The sequence below is a fragment of the Dermochelys coriacea genome, chromosome 6 (assembly GCF_009764565.3).
Source record: "Dermochelys coriacea isolate rDerCor1 chromosome 6, rDerCor1.pri.v4, whole genome shotgun sequence".
Lineage (NCBI taxonomy): Eukaryota > Metazoa > Chordata > Testudines > Dermochelyidae > Dermochelys > Dermochelys coriacea.
The window spans coordinates 53,386,849-53,410,342 of NC_050073.1; the positions used below are offsets into that span (position 1 = coordinate 53,386,849).

Below are 23,494 nucleotides of genomic sequence, written 5' to 3' on the forward strand. Positions count from 1 at the left end.
GCTGCTGCTGTTCCTCCTAGGTCTGCTGTGGCACCTGCCTTCAGGCAGCCAGGTGGGCTTCTCTCTACCCTCCCCTCGGCTTCTACTGGCACCAGACCAGCACAGAGCCCCCCAGGGAGGAGATAGTGCAGGTAAATGGGGAGAGACAAAGAGAACAGAATTAGGCAGGCTGAGGGGAGAGGGGCAGAATGACTAAGGCTCCCCCACAACAAACCTTTTCCAGGGCTTCCCCACTGTCCCACAACACACACACCCTGCCCTCCAGTGGCCTGTGGCTCTCTCCAATACTTGAATCTCCACTGGGTCCCCTTGTTCCCTCCAAATCCCCCTTACTTCTGAAGTGTGTGAGAAATAGCTACACCAGCCACCCCTGAGAGCTTCTTGGCCTCTGGGAGTCCAGAGTCAGCTGTAAGAGAGAAACGGAGTAAAGGGAATACAGAACAGCGTTTAGTCACTAAATGGAAAGCACATACTGCAAGGCCAGCTTCTGCATAGCTAGGATCACTGCTGCTGCCTGCTTGCCTCTCCAACAGCTAAGGAATCAATTCCAGTCAATACACACCAGCAAGAGCAGCAGGCTCCCACGTCTCTGGGCAGTGCAATATCTGAACAGTGCTGTTGATCTGGACCTGGCATTTCGCTGGGTCAGAATAGACTGGGCAGAGTCCTTGAAGAGGACTTTACTTTGAAGAGGAGTTTACTATGACTTTACACTTTGGCTTCTCTGTCCCGGGCATAGGACAGCTGGGAGACCTTATCACTCTTGTGAGAGCTAAAATTCATTATTTTCACTTTACTCCGTAATCTGCAGGTACCTCTTCAAAACCCGAAACAATTGCAGATGGATGGGTTTGACTGAGTCACATGTCTATGGTCACCAGTATCTCTCTCCTTTTGGAACCTGACCTCATTAATATTGCTGGGAAACAGCCTTAAGGTCTTGTCCGAAATTGTACCAGTGTCTATGTCTTCACGAGAAATGCTGCAGTGCTACAGCTGCACTGCCATAGCTCTTCAGTGTAGATGCTCACTCCCATGACAAGAGGAGTTCTCCCATCACTGTAGTTACTCCATCTCCCTAAGAGATGCTAACTAGATAACACCGTTGGTTAGGTTGGCTCAACTATGTCACACGGGGGTGGATTTTTCACACCCCCTGAGCATTGTAGCAGGGTCAACCTAACTTTTGAGTGTAGATATTGTTAAATTGCTTCAACCCCCTCATGTAGACAGTCTTAAATTGGTTTGAGCACCTTAGGCAGTGTCTACACCTAAAACATAGGTTGACCTAGCTACATCACCCAGGGATGTGAAAAAATTTGCCCCCATGAGAAATAACTTAAGCCTTGGTATAGACACCACTAGATTGATAGAAGAATTCTGTCAACCTAGCTACCACCTAGGTACAGTGATGGAAAAACCCCTCCTGCTGCTGTAGCAAATGTCTACAGTATGGTACTACAGCTGCAGCACCGTAGCTGTGCCACTGCAGTGTAGACGTAGCCTTACAACAGTTTTAAGATGATTCAATACTGTTCAAAGGCCCTCTTAAACAAATTCAGAAATGCCTACACAAGGGGGTTGTACTGATCTTAACTACACCAGTTCCTAAACAGGTTGAATTACAACAGTGTAATTTGTATATGAAGACCAGGCCAAAGACACTGGCTAATTGCTAGTGGTTAACAGCTGGGAACTAACCATTTTCCAAAGTAGGCATGGGCCACTAGAGAGGTGTCTGCACAGGAGCAAGGAAGGCTGGGAGATTGGCTTCAGTAAGGTCTTCTGGGAAAATGCAGAATCACCTGTCTTCCCAGCCAGGAATTCTCTGATCATAGAATGTAGGAATGGAAGAGAGCTCAAGAGGTTATCTAATTCAGTCCCCTGCATTGAGGAAGAACTAAATATTATCTATTCCAGACCATCCCTGACAGGTGTTCATCTAACTTGTTCTCAAAAACCTCCAATGATGGAGATTCCACAACCTCCCTACATAATTGGTTACAGTGCTTAACTACCCTGACAGGGAGTTTTTCCTAATGTCTAACATAAATCTTCCTTTCTACAATATAAGCCCATTTCTCCTTGTCCTGTCCTCAGGGGATAAGGAGAACAATTTGTCACCTTCCTCTTTATAGTAACCTTTTAATTACTTGACTGTTACCATGTTTTTTTCTCCAGACAAACCCAATTTTTTTCAATCTTTCCTCATAGGTCATGTTTTCTCGACCTGTATTCATTTTTGTTGCTTTCCTCTGGACTTTTTCCAATTTGTCCACATCTTTCCCAAAGTGTGGTGCCCAGAACTCCAATTGAGGCCTTATCAGTGCTGAATAGAGTGGAAGAATTGCTTCTTATGTCTTGCTTTCAACACTCCTGCTAATACATCCCAGAATTATGCTCGCTTTTTTTTGCAACAGTATTACATTGTTGAGTCTCATTTAGTTTGTGATCCACTATAACCCCCAGATCCTTTTCTGAAGTACTCCTTCCTAGGCAGTCATTTCACATTTTGTATTTATGCAGTTGATTATTCCATCCTAAGTGTAGTACTTTGCATTTGTTCTTATTTAATTTCATCCTATTTATTTCAGACTGTTTCTCCCAGTAGATCATTTTGAATTCTAGTCCTATCCTCCAAAGCATTTGTAACCTCTCCCAGCTTATTATCATCTGCAGACTTTATAACAGTACTCTTTATGGCATTATCCAAATCATTGATGAAGATATTGAATAGAACCAGGCCCAGGACAGATCCCTGCGGGACCCTACTGGATATGCCATTGACTGTGAACCATTGATAAATGCTGAGTATGGTTTTCCAAATAATTGTGCACCCACCTTGTAGCAGATTCGTCAAGGCTACATTTCCATAGTTTGCTTATGAGAAGATCCTATGAGACAGTATCAAAAGCCTTACTAAAGTCAGGATATATCACATCTTCTGCTTCTCCCCCATCCACAAGGCTTGTTACTCTGTCAAAGAAGGATACTAGGTTGGTTTGATATGATTTATTTTTGACAAATCCATGTTGACTGTTACTTGCTAGGTATTTACAAATTGATTGTTTGATTATTTTTCCAGGAATCTCCCTTGCCATTTAAACATGCTGCCAGTTCCAGTGTTTCACCCCCTCCCCCCCACTCATGGTTCCCACTCAAGGGGACATTCAGTGACAATGTAATTTTAAACTGGTGAAAGGAAATACTTCTTTACAAAATGCATAATGAATCTGTGGAACTAATTGCCACAAGATATTATTGGCTAAAAGCTTGGTAGGATTTTAAAAGTTTAGTTATATGGATGAGAACATCCACATTTACATTAGATTGGAAAAATATAAGGGATACAAAGCCTCCTGCTTTAGGGTTTAAACCAACCACTAATCGCCCAAGGCTAGGAAGAAATTTACCTGGGGGCAGATTATCCCAGAACTGTCCATTATGGGGTTTCTTGCTCCTTCCTCTGAAGAATTCAGTACTGGCCACGGTCAGACAGCCTGAACTAGATCCACCACTGGTTGGATCCACGATAGCATTTGCTGTATTTCTCTGTATTTCACACATACACACCACTAGTTCCGAGTGTGATGGAAGGTCAGGAAATGGCATTCAAGGTAGGTTATATTGGAAGCTGGGCTGGGAAGAAAGAGTGTGCAGCCAGCACTGTACCTGGGAGGGGAAGCCAGGCTGGCAAAAGAAAAGTGGATGGGAATGGTGGGTCCTTAGTGTACCTAAGGATCAGGCAGAAAATTTGAGAAGTTTGTGGGGTTGGCAGGCATATTAAGCCATGTAACAGGAAAACGTGGCTTTAACATTATCTTGTTCTTGTATGACCTAATAGAAAATGTTACCAATTGACTCTCACACAAAGCTGAACCTTACTGAATTCTCAAAATCTCTATGACAAATCTAATTATTGGGCACATACAACATTATCCTGCCCTACAAGATACTATCCTATAAATATCAGTGTTGTTGGCTACTGGGTTGAACCGTGCACATTCTGTAAAGTATGAATGCCTTTGTGGAAGATGTTAAATATCTAAAAGTAATTGTGCTAGTGTAGAGGAGCAGACTGATCTCATCAATGTTCCCACTCAACTAGGAGGCTGGGGATGAAGAGTAGCTGGAGAACCAGGCCTTAACTGTCACTGGAACATTTCCGTAATTTTGCTTGTGCTGGGGCAAACATTCCCTGCACTCACTTATGCTGCTCAGGTGGACTAACCACAGAACAGATCATAGCAAAGCAGCATATCTCCTGGGTGCTCTAGGCATTGTTTTTTGAATGCCTGAATAGGTCAACACAGAAGTGACATCTGATGCACAAGCACAATCCCTAGTATCCTCCTTCCCAGTGCTACGTTGCTGTGAATGAAGGCTCACTTTTTCTGACATATTTATAAAAGGCTAATTAAAAAGTCTCGTAGTCTGTTTGTATTATTTTGCTGGTGGGAATGATAAAGGCTGTTGTTTGCATAATTACTGATGACTATAGATCATTGTGGGTACTGTGTGTAGCACAATAGTATATAAAACATAGCTGATTACAGTCAAACGGGCAGTTGGTTAACATTAAAACCAGAGCTGATTGAAACTCATGCTGTCAGAGGCTTTTCAAACCTGTTTCTTGTATTTACAAAACTTGATCAAGTTTGTGAACTTTTCCCCCCTGCAATTTTGTGTGTGAGAGAGAGAGAATGTGAATTCAAGGAAAAATATGCACATTTGTCTATCCAAAAAGAAGTTGTGCTTTGAATTAACAATGATTCATACAAGGCACAACGGTAGGAGACTGTAGAAGGAGGCATAATGGCTGCTCTCCCATACTGACATTGGGGTCATTGTAACATGGAGCCTTTAAAGCTGAAGAGAAGAGGAGTAAGAAGGGGAGAAGATGTTGTAAATTATAATATATAGTTTTCAAATAGCATCAACCAGTTTTATATGCATAGTATTCAGGTTCTGCTTCTAGTCCTATATAACTACAAAAAGTAGTTAAGTAGCAATGGATAAGACCCTTATGGCTTACAGGATGCCTTTCTTTCCTCCTCCAAGATGAAGAAAAGGAGGCGCTAGCCTGACTATTCTATGTCTGCCTCTAAATCTGTATATTATCGAGATGCATGTAGAGGATGGGTTGACTAGCAAGATTAATTTCCATGTTCCCACTGTGCTGATTTGGGCTTCTGGAGAACAGGAAAAAAAATCAATCTTTCAATCAAAAATCATTAGCAGGTCATTAGCCTGTGTTATTGGATTTCAAGCATTTCGAGTCTCTCTACACTGTATTTTTTTGTACTGGATACCAATGAAACTGCACAAGTACAAAAGCCACCAGTGTAGATGATCTCTCAGTTTCCTAGACTGAAATTCAAAATGTTTGGCTCATGCACTCATCATCAGCCACCATGATCTTCCCCCTTTTTAGTACCCAGGTACTGCTTAACCAGAAAGGGAGAAGCTAAGAAATATGGCTCATCTTGAAGGGTCAAATGGTGTTTGAGCAGCTGTTGGTGGGAGGCTAGGATTGGTGGGAGGCCAGAAGACTCCTGTCATTTCCAAGACTCCAGGGGTGGAACAGGGGGTAGCAGAGTCCAGGAAGTCACCAATTCTGTTTAACACATTTTAGGCAAGAAAAATGTCAAAGGTGAGTGTGTGCATCACAAGCACTAGCACTCATAGTCCTTCTAATGGCATGTATATTGTTACAGTAATAGAAGTAGTAACCTCCCTTCCCAGGCAGAAACAGCTACCACAGACCCAAGAACCTGTTTAATAGTCCTTTGGTATCCCTGTTCGTATTCTTGTATCTATACACTGGCATATCATTGTCCATAATTCAATGTTATCCAATTCTTGCTGGTTCTGTGGCTGTCTTTGAAGATCGTTCTGGCATGACTGTGGATGTGTCTCAGTTGATTTGATAAGAAAGGGAGGGGGCACACCTCCACTGAAGTTTATGATTCAAGCCTGCCTTATCCTCTCCCTCAGGTATGTGGTCATATCCCGAGAGGAGAGGGAGCAGAATCTGATGGCCTTTCAGCATAGTGAGAGGATTTACTTCCGAGCCTGTCGGGACATCCGGCCTGGGGAGAGGCTGAGAGTCTGGTACAGTGAGGATTACATGAAGCGGTTGCATAGTATGTCCCAGGAGACCATCAACAGAAACCTTACAAGAGGTGAGTTCCTTCCTTCACATCATCCCTTTTTTCTCTTTCTGTGATCAAGCTTTGTGCACCAAGTGCTTTCGATCTAAAGCATAATATAAATAAATAATACTCAACCTCTATACGGAGTTCTGAACTTCTATAACCAAAGCCCACAGAGTCCTTCCTGCCTGGTTCCCTGGGATAGATATGAGTTTAAAAAAAAAACCCACACATTTTGGAGTGAAGGATCACAGAAGGGCATTTTCACTTTATGTACTGTAAGAAACTGAAACAAAGCACTGGGATCTCAGAGCTTTCCCTCTACAAGGCTCTCTGTTCTGAAGGCTGCTGAGCTGGTGGCTCCCTGAAGACCATAGATTCCAAGATCAGAAGGGACCATTGTGATCATCTAGTATTTGGATGGTTCTGTGTGCATATGAAAGGGATGTTTCCTTGGTGTCTTTTGTATGTGTCTGATTTCCTGACATAATTTCTCTCTTTCTTCAGTGAGTCAATTTGGGAATATCACTGCATTGGCTAGAGGCTCATCAGACATACAGCTTTACATGTCTTATAATGCATATGGCAGGCTTTGTAATTGGCAGTGGAATCAGATTATTTTTTCCTTGGATTAGTATTGTTGTCTTATTGCAGGAATAGCCACACTGGAACAAATGAACTGGTCCTGCATTCAGTTGCCAGAGCATTCAGAGATTTAGAGGAAGACAAAAACAAAACAAATCACAAAACCTCTCATGCACCTGATTGTCTGTACAATGCAATGACACAAAGGGGACCAAGGGAATTTATCTGTAAGCCCAGCCACAGAATGGCAGGGCCTCTGAGAGGCAGCCAAACTAAATACAATTTTATAATTAAAAAGCCTATGTGTATTATTGCACAGCTGCTGCCTTGACTTGGTAAAAGGTGTCTTCTGTTAAAACATGGGTAGGGCAGAATCTCCTGGAAGATCTGTTTATTCTGTCACCCTGGTTTTTACGCATGGGAAATATGGTATATCAATGATAATATTTGGTGAATATGCACTTATTCCATGAACAATTATATTAATAATTGTACTGTATACAAGCTTATGGGGAGTTGCTTTATCCCACACATGTCGCCAGTTCAAATATTTTGAAGCTTTCAGAAGATACTAAAGGGAAAGAATATGTCCTGGGTGTCCCACATGTCAGCTGGCAGTTAAGTGGTATGCCCCAATGCTGGTCTGAGCCGGAATGCCCATCACACAGGTTCTGGAAATCAATAGCCCTGCCACACAAACACCACACTTGCATTTAGACCTTGGATTTGTATGAATTCAAAGATTAAGTCACAGTGCACTTTGGACCAGAGTGAAACTATGTGTGTAGTGAAGAACTGGGTCTGTGTCTCACCATCCAACTGCATGATCTTGTTTTAGAACAAATTGAGATGGTTGAAAAGGCCTACCGAGAAACCTGCAGGTATCTCTGGAAGCCAGTTGCTCTCTACAATGGGCTCGGTATTGCAGAACAGAAATGGAGACCTTGCAAATACTGAGGCCTTGTCTACACTACAGGGGAAATTCGATCTAAGCTACGCAATTTGAGTTACGTGAATAGCGTGTTTCAAAACCACATAGCTTAGATCTACTCACCTCAGGGTCCACACGACGTGATGTCGATGGGAGATGCTCTCCTGTCGATTCCCCCTACTCTTCTCGATCCAGTGGAGTACAGGAGTCGACGGAAGAGCGATCTGCGGTCAATCTAGCGGCTCTTCACTAGACCCGCTAAATTGACCGCTGATGCATCAATCGCTGCTCATCAATCCCCCAGTAAGTGTAGACAAGCCCTGAGCCATCACTTACAGACTTTCTTTAGAATTCCCAGATTTTACAGCATCTGCTCTGAGGGCGGCTCTGGAAGGTGCTTCACCTTGCTGATCAGTAGAAAATAGAAATCTTTTAAATAATATTATATTTAGAAGCATACCCGAAGCATGCACAGTCCTTTACAGCCTGCTAAGTAAAAAGACAGACTTTGTAAAGTCCCAATAAGTAACAAAGCTGCTATTATTTTTCATTTTGTTTTTATCATCAGAGTTTCTGCCTTAAGACCTATTATATAAGGGTTTTTCATGTGGTTTAATATCTTTATAGAGGGCTGAACCATTTATTTAATTATAAAAGAAGTAGGATCAGTCTTAAGTCACTTACTTTATCTCTGGCTGCAATCCTCCACTAAAGGGGAAAAAATAAGGTAAAATATTCAAGCCCTTAGAAACGCCCTGGTGAAATGCATTGAAACACAGGCTGTTGTTTTGGTTCATACAAGACGGCAAGTGGGGATACAACCCTAACCTAACAACCCGGCATGAAATTGATTATCCAGACAAGCCCTCCATATAGTGGAATACCCTGAGTGTTTTGAGTCTTGCATTTTTTCTGCATTCTTAGCATTGCTTTCCTCAGAAAGACCCTAGTAACTCCTACACTGTAACTTACGAAAGCATGAATATGATTTAAAAACAAAAAAATCGGCATAAAGCAACCTCTTGTTTGGGAAGTCACCAATGCTTGAAGTTATTTACAAGATAGAAGAAAGATGGAAATTGAACCAAACCTATCATCCTTTGAATATCCAGGTAAGGAAATCTGGCTATTCCCTTTGTTTTAAGCAATTAATTATTTGTTTAATGTTGCTTTTTTATTTTTTTAATTTTGAATAGCGGCCACATTGTTAGAATCCATTGGGACAAGATAGCTGTCCCAACCTTGGTGGACATTCACCAGTTTTAGCTGAGTTGGCAACATGTACCACAGGGATTAAGACTGCAAGTCTTTGATCTCTTTGCGCTCTCGTCTCTGAAAGAGCCTCAAACTGAAACAGAATGAAAAGGCTTCCAAGCTTTCTGTTGTGAAATGGGCAGACTCTGGGGTTCTGATGGAACACTCCGAATCTCAAGCTTCATGTGTTGTTCACCTGATACCTTTTACCAAGTCAAAGTAGTCACTGTACTTCCAGAAAGGCAATAGGTATTTGGGCCAGGGCCCTGGGTTCCACTGTGATCAGTGATTAATTCTGTAGTCTTATTCCAGCACAGGTTGGTTATACCTGTTATGTTCGGCAACCTGCCTATAGTTTTTCTTCTCTTAAAAATGTATGGGTCCTACTCCTGTATGGCTACCTAGCTACTGTCTCTCCATTTTGAAGGCTTGCCCGTTAGTAGAGCTCCTCTTCTTCTGAGTCTTGATTTCCACTGAATTCTTTTAGTTCCCTTATTTCTAATGCAATCAACAAATATGCAGGGATTTGGCCTGCTTTTTTCTTTTCTTTTTAATTTTGGATTGAGGAATATTTCATAGTTCTCTTTGATGATCCCCACCCCTCACTTTCCTTTCTAGGAGATAAAAAATTACAGAGGGAAAAGTCAGAAAAAAATGTGGAAAATCAAGAGGATATGAGAGGCCCCCTCCAGCTCACCACGTTAAAGCAAGGGAAGAGCCCCTACAAGCGCAGCTGTGATGAGGGGGAGTCCCACACCCAGATGAAGAAAAAGAAGATAGATCTCATCTTCAAAGATGTCCTGGAGGCTTCCCTAGAGTCAGCAAAGCGGCAAGAGCACCAGCTAACAACAAGCACACCCCTTTCCATTAGAAAGGCATCCAAATACCAGGCCGAAGACATCTTTGAAAGGTGTGGAGCTGCCATTCGGCATAGCTCCCCAAACTTCAGCAGAAACCAAAATGAAGGTGAATGGAAGGTTCCCCATGGTTCCTCTTACAGTGCAGCCAAAGAGATGGGCCTCCTGGAAGATGAAGATGAAGAGCCTCTGTCACTCAAGGCAGACAGCCCAACTGAGCTATCGCTAGCATCGACTCAAGGCAATTCACATGAAATCCCCACAACTTCCTTCTGTCCCAATTGCATACGATTGAAGAAGAAGATCCGTGAGCTGCAGGCTGAGCTAGACATGTTGAGATCTAGCAAGTTCCCTGAGCCACCTCTTGTACCACCTCAGGTACCTGAGCTCCAAGAGTTGTCTGACCCCACAGGTAAGTCATGCAGAATTAGAATGTTCTTCAAACCCTGCTTAAGGAGAGTAATGAAGTTACTATCTGCTGTGTATGTCTAAAATATTTTACCCTGAATATTCTGAGGAAAGCCTTGTTTTATGGAAGCCTGCTGACTAGGTTTTGCAGGGGGCAGAAGCAGTTGCTGTGAGTAGAATAGGAAGACATGGTTTGGGGAAGATTCTGTAATGATGACATGCTCTATTTGTTTATATTGTAATCAATATGCTGTCAATAAAAAAACGGAATTCCATTGCAGCTGGTTTGTTTGCTGTATTCTTGATGCATTCTTTTTTTTCCAGCAGAAGCACCAGGAAGCTCTGCTTGAAAGTCTGAATGACTTGAAATGCTGAGTCTGAAATATATTAGCTCACTGCATGTATATAAAGCATAATGAATTCTTTGCCTCCTTTGGAAGCATTCACTGTTCAATCTATGGCCTTAATGCAAGCGTGTGTCCCTTTCTGAAGATGTTTCATTTCCTCCAGGAACTTAGTGACTTTCTCTCCCAAAGCAGTATGTGGTGTACCTTATGCATTGCGCTAGCGGCCAAAATGTCATACCATTTCTTTTTGTCCAAGGTGGCCTGATGTGTAAGATTTATATGAGAACTATGTTGATTTTTCTTTCAAAAATTGTATTCAGAGGACCAAATTCTACTACCAGTATGCAACCAATAAAGGGTAGAATTTGGGCCAGTTGTTCAGACAATATTCTGTTATCTTTTGAATGTTTGCTGCATCTCTGAACTTTGTAAATATCTTTTCTTTTTCTTTTAAGCTTCTGAAAGCATCATCTCTGTTCCCACAATCATGGAGGATGATGACCAGGAGGTGGACTCTGCTGATGAATCAGTTTCCAATGACATGATAGCTGCAACAGATGAGCCTTCAAAGATGTCTTCTGCAACTGGCAGGAGGATTCGACGCTTCAAGCAAGAGTGGCTTAAAAAGTTTTGGTTTCTGCGATACTCCCCTACATTGAATGAAATGTGGTGCCACGTCTGCAGGCAGTACACGGTGCAATCCTCTCGGACTTCAGCCTTCATCATTGGCTCTAAGCAGTTCAAGATACACACTATAAAGCTTCACAGCCAGAGCAACCTCCACAAGAAGTGCCTGCAGCTCTACAAGCTCAGGATGCATCCAGAGAAGACAGAAGAGATGTGCCGAAATATGACCCTGCTCTTCAACACAGCCTATCACTTGGCTCTGGAAGGCAGGCCCTACTTTGACTTTAGGCCTCTTGCAGAACTACTGAGAAAGTGTGAACTCAAAGTGGTGGATCAGTACATGAACGAGGGAGACTGCCAAATCTTAATCCATCATATTGCCCGGGCTCTGCGAGAGGATCTGGTAGAACGTATCAGGCAGTCGCCCTTTCTCAGCATCATTCTGGATGGGCAGAGTGACGACTTGCTTGCTGACACAGTAGCAGTTTACGTTCAGTACACGAGCAGCGATGGACCTCCAGCAACTGAATTCCTGTCTCTTCAAGAGCTGGGCTTTTGTACAACAGATAGTTACCTCCAAGCATTAGACAGGGCTTTTTCCAGTTTGGGAATAAGATTGCAGGATGAGAAACCAACTATCGGTTTGGGAGTAGATGGTGCTAACGTTACTGCTAGCCTGAGAGCCAACTTGTTCATGACCATCAGAAAGACTCTGCCTTGGTTGCTTTGCTTGCCCTTTATGGTACACAGGCCCCACTTGGAAATTTTGGATGCCATCAGTGGGAAAGAGCTTCCATGTCTGGAGGAGCTAGAAAACAATTTGAAGCAATTGCTTAGCTTTTATCGTTACTCTCCCAGACTGATGTGTGAGCTGAGAGTCACTGCTGCCACTCTTTGTGAAGAGACAGAGTTCTTGGGAGACATCCGAGCGGTGAAGTGGATCATAGGGGAGCAGAATGTCCTCAATGCGCTGATCAAGGATTACCTTGAAGTCGTGGCCCATCTCAAAGATGTCAGTGGTCAGACACAACGGGCGGATGCTTCGGCCATTGCCTTGGCTCTCTTGCAGTTCCTTATGGACTACCAGTCAATTAAACTGATCTACTTCTTGCTGGATGTGATTGCTGTGCTTTCGCGCCTCGCGTACATCTTCCAAGGTGAATACCTCCTTGTGTCACAAGTGGATGACAAAATAGAGGAGGCTATCCAGGAGATCAGTAGGCTGGCAGACTCGCCTGGAGAGTACTTGCAGGAATTTGAAGAGAACTTCCGTGAAAGCTTTAACGGCGTTGCTGTGAAAAACCTGAGGGTGGCTGAAGCCAAATTCCAGTCAATCAGAGAAAAGATCTGCCAAAAGACCCAGGTAATCCTGGCCCAAAGGTTCGATTCCCGTAGCCGAACATTTGTGAAAGCGTGTCAGGTGTTTGATCTTGCAACTTGGCCCAGAAACACAGAGGAGCTCATGAACTATGGAAAGGAGGATATGGTACAAATATTTGAGCACCTGGAAGCTGTTCCGTCATTTTCAAGAGAAGTTTGCAGAGAGGGGATGGACACCAGAGGGAGTTTGCTGATGGAATGGAGAGAACTCAAGGTGGATTATTATACCAAAAATGGTTTTAAAGACTTAATCAGTCACATTTGTAAATACAAACAGAGATTCCCACTCTTAAATAAAATAGTTCAGATCCTCAAAGTCCTTCCCACCTCAACAGCCTGCTGCGAGAAGGGGCGCAACGCCTTGCAGAGAGTGCGCAAAAACAACCGCTCTCGTCTCACTCTGGAACAGCTCAGTGATCTTTTGACAATTGCCGTTAATGGGCCACCCATTGCCAACTTCGATGCCAAGCGAGCACTAGATAGTTGGTTTGAGGAGAAGTCAGGCAATAGTTATGCACTGTCAGCAGAAATGCTGAGCAGGATGTCCTCCCTTGATCAGAAGCCAATGCTGCAGAGCATGGACCACGGCTCTGAATTTTACTCTGATATTTAGGAAGGAATGCCTCAAATTCTGAAAGCTGTTGAATAATTTTTTTAGTCTATACTCTAAACTTTGATATATTATATAAAATATATATATAAAAAACTCACACTGAAAATGAAAAGTTAAGGCGATGTGCGTCTGATAGAAGCTAAGTGGAATTTTAAGAAAGAGACAATATTTGAAATTTACTGATGTCTCCAAACATGGCAGCTGCAGCGTAGGTGGCAACATTTCATTTGTCAAAAGCATGTGTTGGGGGCCATACTCTACATGCTTAAACCTAACAATCAAGCTATAAGCTAGATGACGGGTCTCTGTCAACCTCCTCCTCACAGTTGTTTTCCTTGTGTGTTTATGTGCGTGTGAGGTGGCAGGGGGAGAGGGGGGAGGAGGGGTACCCCCACCTTCTTTTCATTGTTTAGTCTAGTTATTGAGCCATTTGAGCCATTCACTGATGGCTGTCTGATTTCCAACAGAGCGACTTGTGCATGTGTGTTGGGATCCCTCCCCTGCTCCCCAACTTCACCTTGTTTTATTGTTTAGAAGTGGAAGCTTTATTCACTTTTGCAGGGTATTGGATTTTTTTCCCCCTATTTTAAGAACAAATGTATCAGCTAAACTGTGATGCCTGTTTCTCAGTCCTCCCCACTGGTGGGCTGTAGAGTAAGGCAAAGCTTTCAGGTCCCCTTGTGATAACCCCATTACTGGTCAGACATATTATAACAATATCATGTGCAGACTGTAAGATAGCATAATGGAGAAGGCATGGGGAGTTTTTTGCATTTATATTTTTACATTGTAGGAGATTAAAAAGAAGTATACAACTGTTCATTCAGAACCAGGGCTGCTGTGGAAGTGAGACAGCCAATGAGTCAAGACCCGTCAGAGGGTGGAGATTTCAGGGCTTAAAAATTATATTCTGATTTACGTTATTTATACTCTGTCTTTATAATCATAGATTGTTGTGGTTTTGGTTTTATTTTCTTGAATGAGTGAAAAAACACCTGCGCTAATTCTGTGGCAGGGAATATCAATGCAAGATCTATCTTGGGTTATAATGGTGTGATGATGTCTTTTTAAAGGTTCATGTATTCTCTTGTGACCAAGGTGACATGTTTCACAGCATGGCAGAATGAGGACAAAAGGAAGAAGAATGCTGTACTTCTTCCTGTGAAATAGTTTGTCCTTCCTTGAAAGGACGCAAAGTCCAGCAGAAATGTGGAAGTAGCACTTTCACCTTGAATCGCAAATGAGTTGTTGTTGTTGTTGTTGTTGTTTTAACAGAATCACATGTTCACACAATTATTGCTTCAGGTTAGAAAAGAAAAAAAAAAGGTGCAAAAACTCCCCAGATGCTAGTGCCTTGCCTTGCTGATGTGATATGGGCAGCACCAATCTGACCAGAGCATCACGGGAGTTGAGACCGTGTTGTCCAGAAGAATCAGGCTGGCATGTTCCCAATTCCCAGAGGGAAACGTCTTGTGCCAACCTGTGTTGTTTGGAAACATGATGGTGGTGTCAGCAACACTGAACCTTTCCTTTCTACCGCTACCCTCCGCCCTTGGTCTTGGTGCTAAGATATCTCTAGAACTGTTGCTGCTAGTTGATAGTTTTTCATTTATATAAATATATATATATATATATATATATATATATATATATATATATAATTATTTTTATTTTTAAACTTTTTTTGTTTTTAATGGTGATGTAGCATGTTTTAAATCAATCTCTCTTGGAGTCACTTCTACTGCCAAGGTTCACTCACTGTCTTCCCCAACAAACACACACCACTGCCTGAATCCCGCCACACCGTTCAAACTAATCTATGCTGAACAGCAGCACACTAGTCAGGTGGAGACATGTGGCTGAGCCGCCACATTCTGACTCAGCTCCTAAGCCCAAGGGAAACGGCAGAACTTGTATGTCTGATGGGTTTAAAAGTCATCCCGTCTATCCATACATTATCCCTTATGGGGTGCGTTGAGAAGTGGAGTTGGATACTGTTTGAAGCATTAATTGTGATGTCTTATGTTCCTTACCCTAATCCTGCCATACATATTATATAGCAAGGATGTTTAGCTGGTCACTTTTGAAAGGGTTAAAATAGACCAAGGAATTCTGAATTCAAATAGTGATATGTGGGAGGAAAGCAATACAGTTTGCAGCACTTAACTCTTTCCTTTCTGCCCCTGCCATTCCCCATACAGTATATGGAATGAGTGTGCTAGTGCAGATATGCCAGAGTGAGCTTGATAGGTAATGTCTAGTGTACATCAAAATCACCATTAAGAATCAGGAACTGGAATGTTTCCCCCTGGAATCCCCTTAGAAATCAACAAGTGAGTCAGGTCATGACACTGTTCCATATCAGCACAGGGGAAGGCAATGTAATACCTGGCAAATGAATAATGGTAATAAACTGCTGAGGTACCTTTCACTTCCAACAAAGCCTTGCATCAGGATGACTCATCCTCCCAAATGAGGAGAGCTCTAGACCAGAGGCCCAATGGAATTGTGCAGACTCAAATAGCTCATTGCTTAGCCATAAGAGGGGAAGCGCTTAATAGAGATCCAAGGTGTTCACAGCCCCTACTGGCCTGGGAAGTAAAAAACTGCTCATTGCACTGTCATAATACTATCAGATCAATTTCCTTTTGGGGACTGTTCTGCCACTTTTTTAAATTAAAATGTGAGAAGATAAAAATTGAAATCCCCAAAAGAACCACTGTGCCACTCCTGAACTCTGAGCTGTAGCCAGATAATGTGAACTGGGATGCTGCAGGGAATTTCTCTTTCTTATGACACACAGATATCCCGGAAATCTGCAGCAAAGTGAATGGTAACAGTAGAAAAAGTGTGTGATATAGACAGCTCTGAGTGTGAGGGAGACTTTAAAGACAGCTTTCCCTCTCCCCTTTTTGTGCTCAGCACAAGAACTTGGAAGATCCCTCCTCACCATGAAAAATCTGTGTATTCTATTTGCAATAGAATACGTCATTTGGCACATTGCTCTTTTTCAAACCGGAGCTGCAAACTCTGTGGCTGTCTTTCTGGAAAGGTCCATCCCCAAAACAGTTTTTAAATAGTAGAGCTCACCTGTTCCCTGTTCAAACCAGTGTTAAAGCACAAAAAAGCCCGTTTACAACCTCGACACTGAGTGTCCTTATTTTCTAATGTTGCAAAAAGGCAGTAAGGTGGGTATCACCAGAGACTGGCTCAAAAGTGACTCTTTTGACCGTCACATTTTTGTTTTCAAATACAATTCATCATTGGTGACATTTCTCATAACAAATTCTCAACAGTAGATTGAAATGTGTACAGGGGTTGCTTTCTCTCCATTCTGTGTGCAAAGCAGCGAAGGCTTCTCTTGCAAAAAAAAAAAAAATGCTCCACTTGTGTGTCAGTGATGTGAGTGACTCCCAGTAGCTGGATCTGCTGTTTCTGTCAACTGGAAAGGCAAGAGATGCCTAGTATTTAGCTGTGAAAAGCAAAAAGTGTTCAGTCCAATAACTAGCTGAACCACACTTATGGAGATTTATTTCATTATAATCTTTTTAACTGTTGATTGGACAGTTTCTCTCACAGGCAAAAGAGGCTGAAGTGTGCTGGGTTGTAGTGATGACTGAGGGACAGCAGAGGGTGCCAGTTCACAACATTGGTTGAGTTCCACTGTAACTGTAGCAGCATCACATGGTGTACCACAGTTCAGAAATCTGATGGGGTGGATGTAGACATCTTGGAAAAATTCCTCCTGAGGTGGGGAGAAGAATGGGATCCGGTTTAAATTATTCCCTTCTTGCTCCATTTTAACCAAGAGAAGATTGTTTTGAATGTGTTGCTCATGGTATCTTGAATGTCTTCAAGAGCAAAGAAAAAATGGGTTTGTTATTCCTTGACTGAGCTTTGCCTTTTTTCTTTTCCATCTTCTTTAAGGCAGCTGACCGTGAATGACATGCACTTCTCCAGACCCTTGGTTTTGTAGCCCTTGGGTTTTTTGGTTGCCGAAATCCTACCCTCTTTTTTTCTCAGGCTCCTCTACTACTTTATCCTGCTTGTTGGCAGAAGTCCACTAAGCACACAGATGTTTTCTTCTACAGAGCTTGCTAGTGGCTGTATGAAGTCTAGGCCTCCTGGCCACTAGGCTGAACGCAACAGGGACAATCCTAAAGGCACAGGAAACCAAAGCTCTTCCTGTACTAGCAAGAGTGCAAGGATTACATATGCATGCTACAAGGATCATGCACCAAATATGCAAGAGTGTCCCTAAGAAGGCATTGACCTGCAATGTTCTTTGCATTAACCCTTGAATTGATCTCTGTGGTATGCAAGTGTACTCCTTGCATGTTTGGTGGTATGGGTTCTCAGATGCTGTTCAGGTTCTAAATACATTTCTATCCCAAATGCAAACTCAGCCAGTTTGCCACTGGGATTCTTTGAAGTTGCATATCTTTCGTAACTTATAATATTGCTCTTTGCTTGGCCAACGGACAGTTTGCTTGGCAAACATTCAGTAACATCTGCTTCAACCAGATTCCTCTCTCAACCCCATAAATAGAGGTGGTAAAAGTAAAGAAATGGTACGTTGATCCCCCAACCATTGTACTGTCAATCCAGTAATGCCTATGCAATTCCTGTCTCCCTTGGAGACATGTATAATGTGTGTGCATGTAAGCTAGTGTATGTATACAGTACTTATGCATACAGTCTATATATTGTATATACGCACATCCCAGTACATTTTCACACAGCGTAAGATATAAAAATCACATGCCTATATATCTATAAATAAAATCCTATATATTTATATATTTCTATGTTTTCAATAGATATAAACCTATAATATAGATGTAGAATCAATTGCCCTTGTATAACCCTGGCCCTGTGTTCTAGTGAGAGGTATGTAATACGGAAGACTGAGGACTTCAGTACAGCTTTAATCTTATTCTGTGGGGGGTCTACATTTGTGTGTATAGGGACTTTGCTGTGGTTAGGACAAGGGGGTTCTTTCCTTGTATGTTAAATAAGGTGCTAAGTAAGGCTTGTGGAGCTGTAGTATTGGGACTTTGTCTTGGTGACAGAGAAAGGTGAACGCCTTTGTCTTCTTTTGGATAAGCATACCATAGCTCCTGTGTACTCACACTTGGGCTGATACATATCTCACCCCTTTATGCACTTTTCTCTGTCTTCATGGAGAGGTTAGATGACCAAGGATCTGAATGCAGTGAAGATGTGGCTTTCTGCTTCACCTGGTTGGCATTCCCTGGTGGCCACCGACATGCAGTAAGCTAGTCCAGCACAATTCAGTGGAATTTGTTTATATGTAGTGTATGTTGCACACAGCATCAGCCAATGTTTTAGAGATGAGGTTAGAATAAAACGAGCAAAAGAAAATGCAGAGTTGGTGCAGTCGCTCTTGTATAGTCAGAGATGGGAGGAATGATGTATGGGGCGGGAGTAGAACAAAAGAAAATGGACCATGGGTTAAGGAGTGATAAAGATGTGTGTGTTCATACTGAACTGGGAATCAACCTGCAGCTCCACCAAATTGAGCCATTAGGCCACTTCCCTCACAGTGGACCCAATGAGTGCAACTGCACTGATGCTTCTCGGTGAGTGCTGTGTTTCACCAAGGGCAGATATTTCTCAATTGTTAACTAGCCTGACTGATGATCTAGATGGCTTTCTTGGTGGAGAAGGGAATTATTTGGCCAAGTGAAGGACACTGTAAATGACACATGATGGACACTTAAGCCAACAGACAAGGTGCGTTGACGTTGCTGAGTTGAGCCATTCAGGGGGCTCAACCCCTCACCCACTCCCTTGAAGAAAAAACAAACATAAATATTTTTCTATGACTGGTAGTTCCAGCTTGTGGACTTCTTGGTGGATCCAGGACACAGCTTCCATGGATTGACATTTATGGAGTGTGTGCTGATGTCTGCGCCCCTTTCCCTTCTTCCTCTCTCCACGCAAAATTGCTGCTGTGGACAGAGCTGTGCGTATTACACTAGCTTGCCACTTTTCATGTGAGGCAGGGCAGGATGACTAGAGCAGCTTTCCTCTCAAAGGTAATGGATTCATTGCTGCTCCTCCCCGAGAGACAGAGCTGTTGTAACTTCAAAGGAGGGGAATGGAGATTTGGCTTTCCAGCTCCAGAGTCAGCCTAACAACCACTTAACTTCTTATGTTTGTTTTTATTTTTCATTTCTTTTGGGAGGAGGGAGAGTTCAGTGCATTTTAGCTCTGACCATTGAGTGACTAGTTACACTGGTATTGCATTAGCAGATGCTGTGCAGACTTCCCTCATGCAACCTCAACCCCGTGCTATCCTGGGCCTCTCTCTTCACACAACTCTGCTAATCCACCTCAGTCACAAACCTGCCTGAGTCTCTCTGAACTATGACTGCCAGTTGTGCTGAATGGCACCCAGTAAACACGTACAGCAGAGAGAATCTAGTACCAGTTCCTCCTGGACCTCATGGATGGTTTCCCCACCCCCTGTCTTCTCCTGGAAATGCCACTGACATTAAACTCAGTTAGCAAACCAATCCCCAGTCCACATGCTGCCAATGGAGTATTTCCTGCCTGGCATTAGAATCCTTTATGCACTGCACCTCATGTACAAAATGCTCACTGGACTGTGCGGGGGAACCGCGTCCCATATGCTGTACTATATTGTGATTGGAGGGCTATTAGGGTTCCTGTCATTCAGGCATCCTCAGAGACTCATCAACCGTTGTATACAATACATTTTTGTTTTACTTCCTACAGAAAACAAAGTCTCTACCTTCCCCCACCCAAAGCACAGACCTGCTGAACTGTTTGTTTCAACCACACACACACACACACAATGAGAGAAAAAATATCTAGAAGTCTATTATTACATATGTATTAATATGTTAATATCACACTTTCAGAAAATGTTAAAATGTTATTACTTTGCAGACTATGCTTTATAGTACCTGTGTGAAAGGACCTAGGACACTGGATACGAATAGAGCTATGTTGATATATCATAGTATGTACACGAGAACTTTCCTTTTGTCATATTATCCTTGTAATGTAAGATGATTGTTAATAAAAAACATTTAAATTTATCAGGTTGGGCTAGTTTCTCTTTATTTTATTATTTAAGGCTAATAGAACTTAATTTCCTAAAGGGAGGGACACCTAAACTGCCCCAGAAAGGCCTATTTTGGCAACTTGCTAGGAAGGCACCAATAATTTGCATCCAGTCTGTTGCTTCTTGAGGATGGTCAGCAAAACTGCTCCCTTCTGCCACTGCATCACTTCAGCTATCACAGTCTCTCTGTATTTCTTATATGGAGTGCCTCAGCCTTCCAGTGTATCTGCTACAGTTGCCTTAATTGTGAGACCTTTATTTCAGTCACACTGGTGCTTTTCCTGTGTGTTACACAGTACCCAACTCAGCTGTCTCCACATAGTCACAAAATGTTGATTGGATTTGGCTTGCAGAACAGAATCCCATTTCGGACTCTCCTTGCTTCCAACATAGGGGAGACCAGACTCTTCCACCCTCAAAAGAAGTTTTGTTTTATTTCAGGATGCTCCTTCTTTTAAATTGGTGTATTTTTTGCATGAAGTTTTTGTTAAGGCCTAATCTACACACAGAGCTGCAAGGGGTAAGCTAAAGTTGCGATTTTAAACCAGTTCAGTTAAACCAGAGCAACTTTGTGTGTGGACACTTATATCAGTTAAAACAATTGCTCAAGTTTTAAATCAATATAAGTGCTTTCACACAGGGGTTTGTAATGGTTTAATTTAAATCACTTTTTAAACTAAGTGCAAAGTAATGCACATTGAAGGAAATAATTGCAACTACTCACGCGTGTTTCTGAGTTCTAAATAGCTGTAACAACTCAGGGCAAGTCTACATAACAAAATTAAGTTAACCTAACCTAAGTGACATCAATGTACAGCCACTGCAGTAATTGAATCAGTTTTACATGTCCACACTGCGCTCCTTGTGTTGGTGGTGCACCTCCGCACCTGAAGCGCTAGCACTGATTTAACTGGGGCATTGAGGGACAGTTTCTGAAAGGCAGCAACAGTTGCTGTAAGCAACACAATGTCTACACTAATACTGCGTCGACCTAACTACATTGACTTAAGTGCTACGCCGCTCATGGAGGTGGAGTTATTAAGTCAGTGTAGTAGGCTAGTTATATTGGTGGGAACTACATTTTAGGGTAGGCACTTACGGAGTTAGGTCGACGTAAGCCGCCTTATGCTTAGTTCCTAGCAGCCAGGTGTCCATGGCACAAAAAATCACAGCCACAATTAGCTGTAATTGGATTCCATCTTGGGAGCTCAGGCCAAGGTCTAAATGGGCCATGGAAGCAGAGTACAGGGGATGAGACAGTATGTAGAAGGAAAGCTTGCACTGCTGGTTACCTACTTTGTGACTAAAGGTAACTTCAGTCTCAAGGGCTGCTGATTTTAATGCCTTTAATAAACACCAACTGTACATGAAAACAGTGAAAGGCGTGAAAGAGAAAACAACTGTTTGTGATAGTTCTGTTAGCAATGAAGCCACTGGCAAACTCTCTCCTATCTCTGCTGGTGTCATTATCACTGTCCATCAAGATGGCTGCTGGTGGCAAGAGGCTCTGAAATGCTGGTATTTCGCATCAGAAAAACAAACATGCATCTTCTTCCTGGTGAGGAATATTACATATGCCCCTGAGGCCTGTTGCAATGCCACACTGAGGGAAAGGGTCAGCTTGCTTTTAAATTGACCCCGTCACACAGGGGAGGCTGTCAGCACTCTTTGGGTCTATTGTTAACTGTCTCTTTTAATGTAAAAAGAAAAGGAGTACTTGTGGCTCCTTAGAGACTAACAAATTTATTAGAGCATAAGCTTTCGTGAGCTACAGCTCACTTCATCGGATGCATTTGGTGGAAAAAACAGAGGAGAGATTTATATATACACACACAGAGAACATGAAACAATGGGTTTATCATACACACTGTAAGCAGAGTGATCACTTAAGATAAGCCATCACCAACAGCGGGGGGGGAAAGGAGGAAAACCTTTCATGGTGACTAGCAGGTAGGCTAATTCCAGCAGTTAACAAGAATATCAGAGGAACAGTGGGGGGTGGGGTGGGAGGGAGAAATACCAGGGGGAAATAGTTTTACTTTGTGTAATGACTCATCCATTCCCAGTCTCTATTCAAGCCTAAGTTAATTGTATCCAGTTTGCAAATTAATTCCAATTCAGCAGTCTCTCATTGGAGTCTGTTTTTGAAGCTTTTTTGTTGAAGTATAGCCACTCTTAGGTCTGTGATCGAGTGACCAGAGAGATTGAAGTGTTCTCCAACTGGTTTTTGAATGTTATAATTCTTGACGTCTGATTTGTGTCCATTCATTCTTTTACGTAGAGACTGTCCAGTTTGGCCAATGTACATGGCAGAGGGGCATTGCTGGCACATGATGGCATATATCACATTGGTAGATGCGCAGGTGAACGAGCCTCTGATAGTGTGGCTGATGTGATTAGGCCCTATGATGGTATCCCCTGAATAGATACGTGGACAGAGTTGGCAACGGGCTTTGTTGCAAGGATAGGTTCCTGGGTTAGTGGTTCTGTTGTGTGGTGTGTGGTTGCTGGTGAGTATTTGCTTCAGATTGGGGGGCTGTCTGTAAGCAAGGACTGGTCTGTCTCCCAAGATCTGAGAGAGCGATGGCTCGTCCTTCAGGATAGGTTGTAGATCCTTGATGATGTGTTGGAGAGGTTTTAGTTGGGGGCTGAAGGTGATGGCTAGTAGCGTTCTGTTGTTTTCTTTGTTGGGCCTGTCCTGTAGTAGGTAACTTCTGGGTACTCTTCTGGCTCTGACAATCTGTTTCTTCACTTCAGCAGGTGGGTATTGTAGTTGTAGGAATGCATGATAGAGATCTTGTAGGTGTTTGTCCTTCAAATCAGCGGCACTGCGATGGGTACCCGCATGGCCCCACAGTATGCCAACATTTTTATGGCTGACTTAGAACAACGCTTCCTCAGCTCTCTTCCCCTAATGCCCCTACTCTACTTGCGCTACATTGATGACATCTTCATCATCTGGACCCATGGAAAAGAAGCTCTTGAGGAATTCCACCATGATTTCAACAATTTCCATCCCACCATCAACCTCAGCCTGGACCAGTCCACACAAGAGATCCACTTCCTGGACACTACGGTGCTAATAAGCGATGGTCACATAAACACCACCCTATATCGGAAACCTACTGACCACTATTCCTACCTACATGCCTCTAGCTTTCATCCAGCTCATACCACTCGATCCATTGTCTACAGCCAAGCGCTACGATATAACCGCATT

General features: G+C 42.8%; 1 protein-coding gene across 4 annotated transcripts in view; it reads left to right on the forward strand.

Annotated features, from left to right (window-relative positions):
- PRDM11 (PR/SET domain 11) overlaps nucleotides 1–20,248 on the forward strand; it is a 59,519-nt gene extending 39,271 nt beyond the window's left edge. For 3 of the 4 annotated variants that reach the window (XM_038404521.2, XM_043515808.1, XM_043515806.1), the window contains exons 6-8: nucleotides 5,998–6,185; nucleotides 9,544–10,194; nucleotides 10,993–20,248. In XM_038404521.2, coding sequence (XP_038260449.1) covers nucleotides 5,998–6,185; nucleotides 9,544–10,194; nucleotides 10,993–13,157 — 3,004 coding nt within the window. In that variant the 3' untranslated portion in view covers nucleotides 13,158–20,248. The remainder of the gene's footprint in view (nucleotides 1–5,997; nucleotides 6,186–9,543; nucleotides 10,195–10,992) is intronic. The other variant, XM_043515809.1, reaches the window with a different exon arrangement.
- The last annotated feature ends 3,246 nt before the right edge of the window (nucleotides 20,249–23,494 follow it).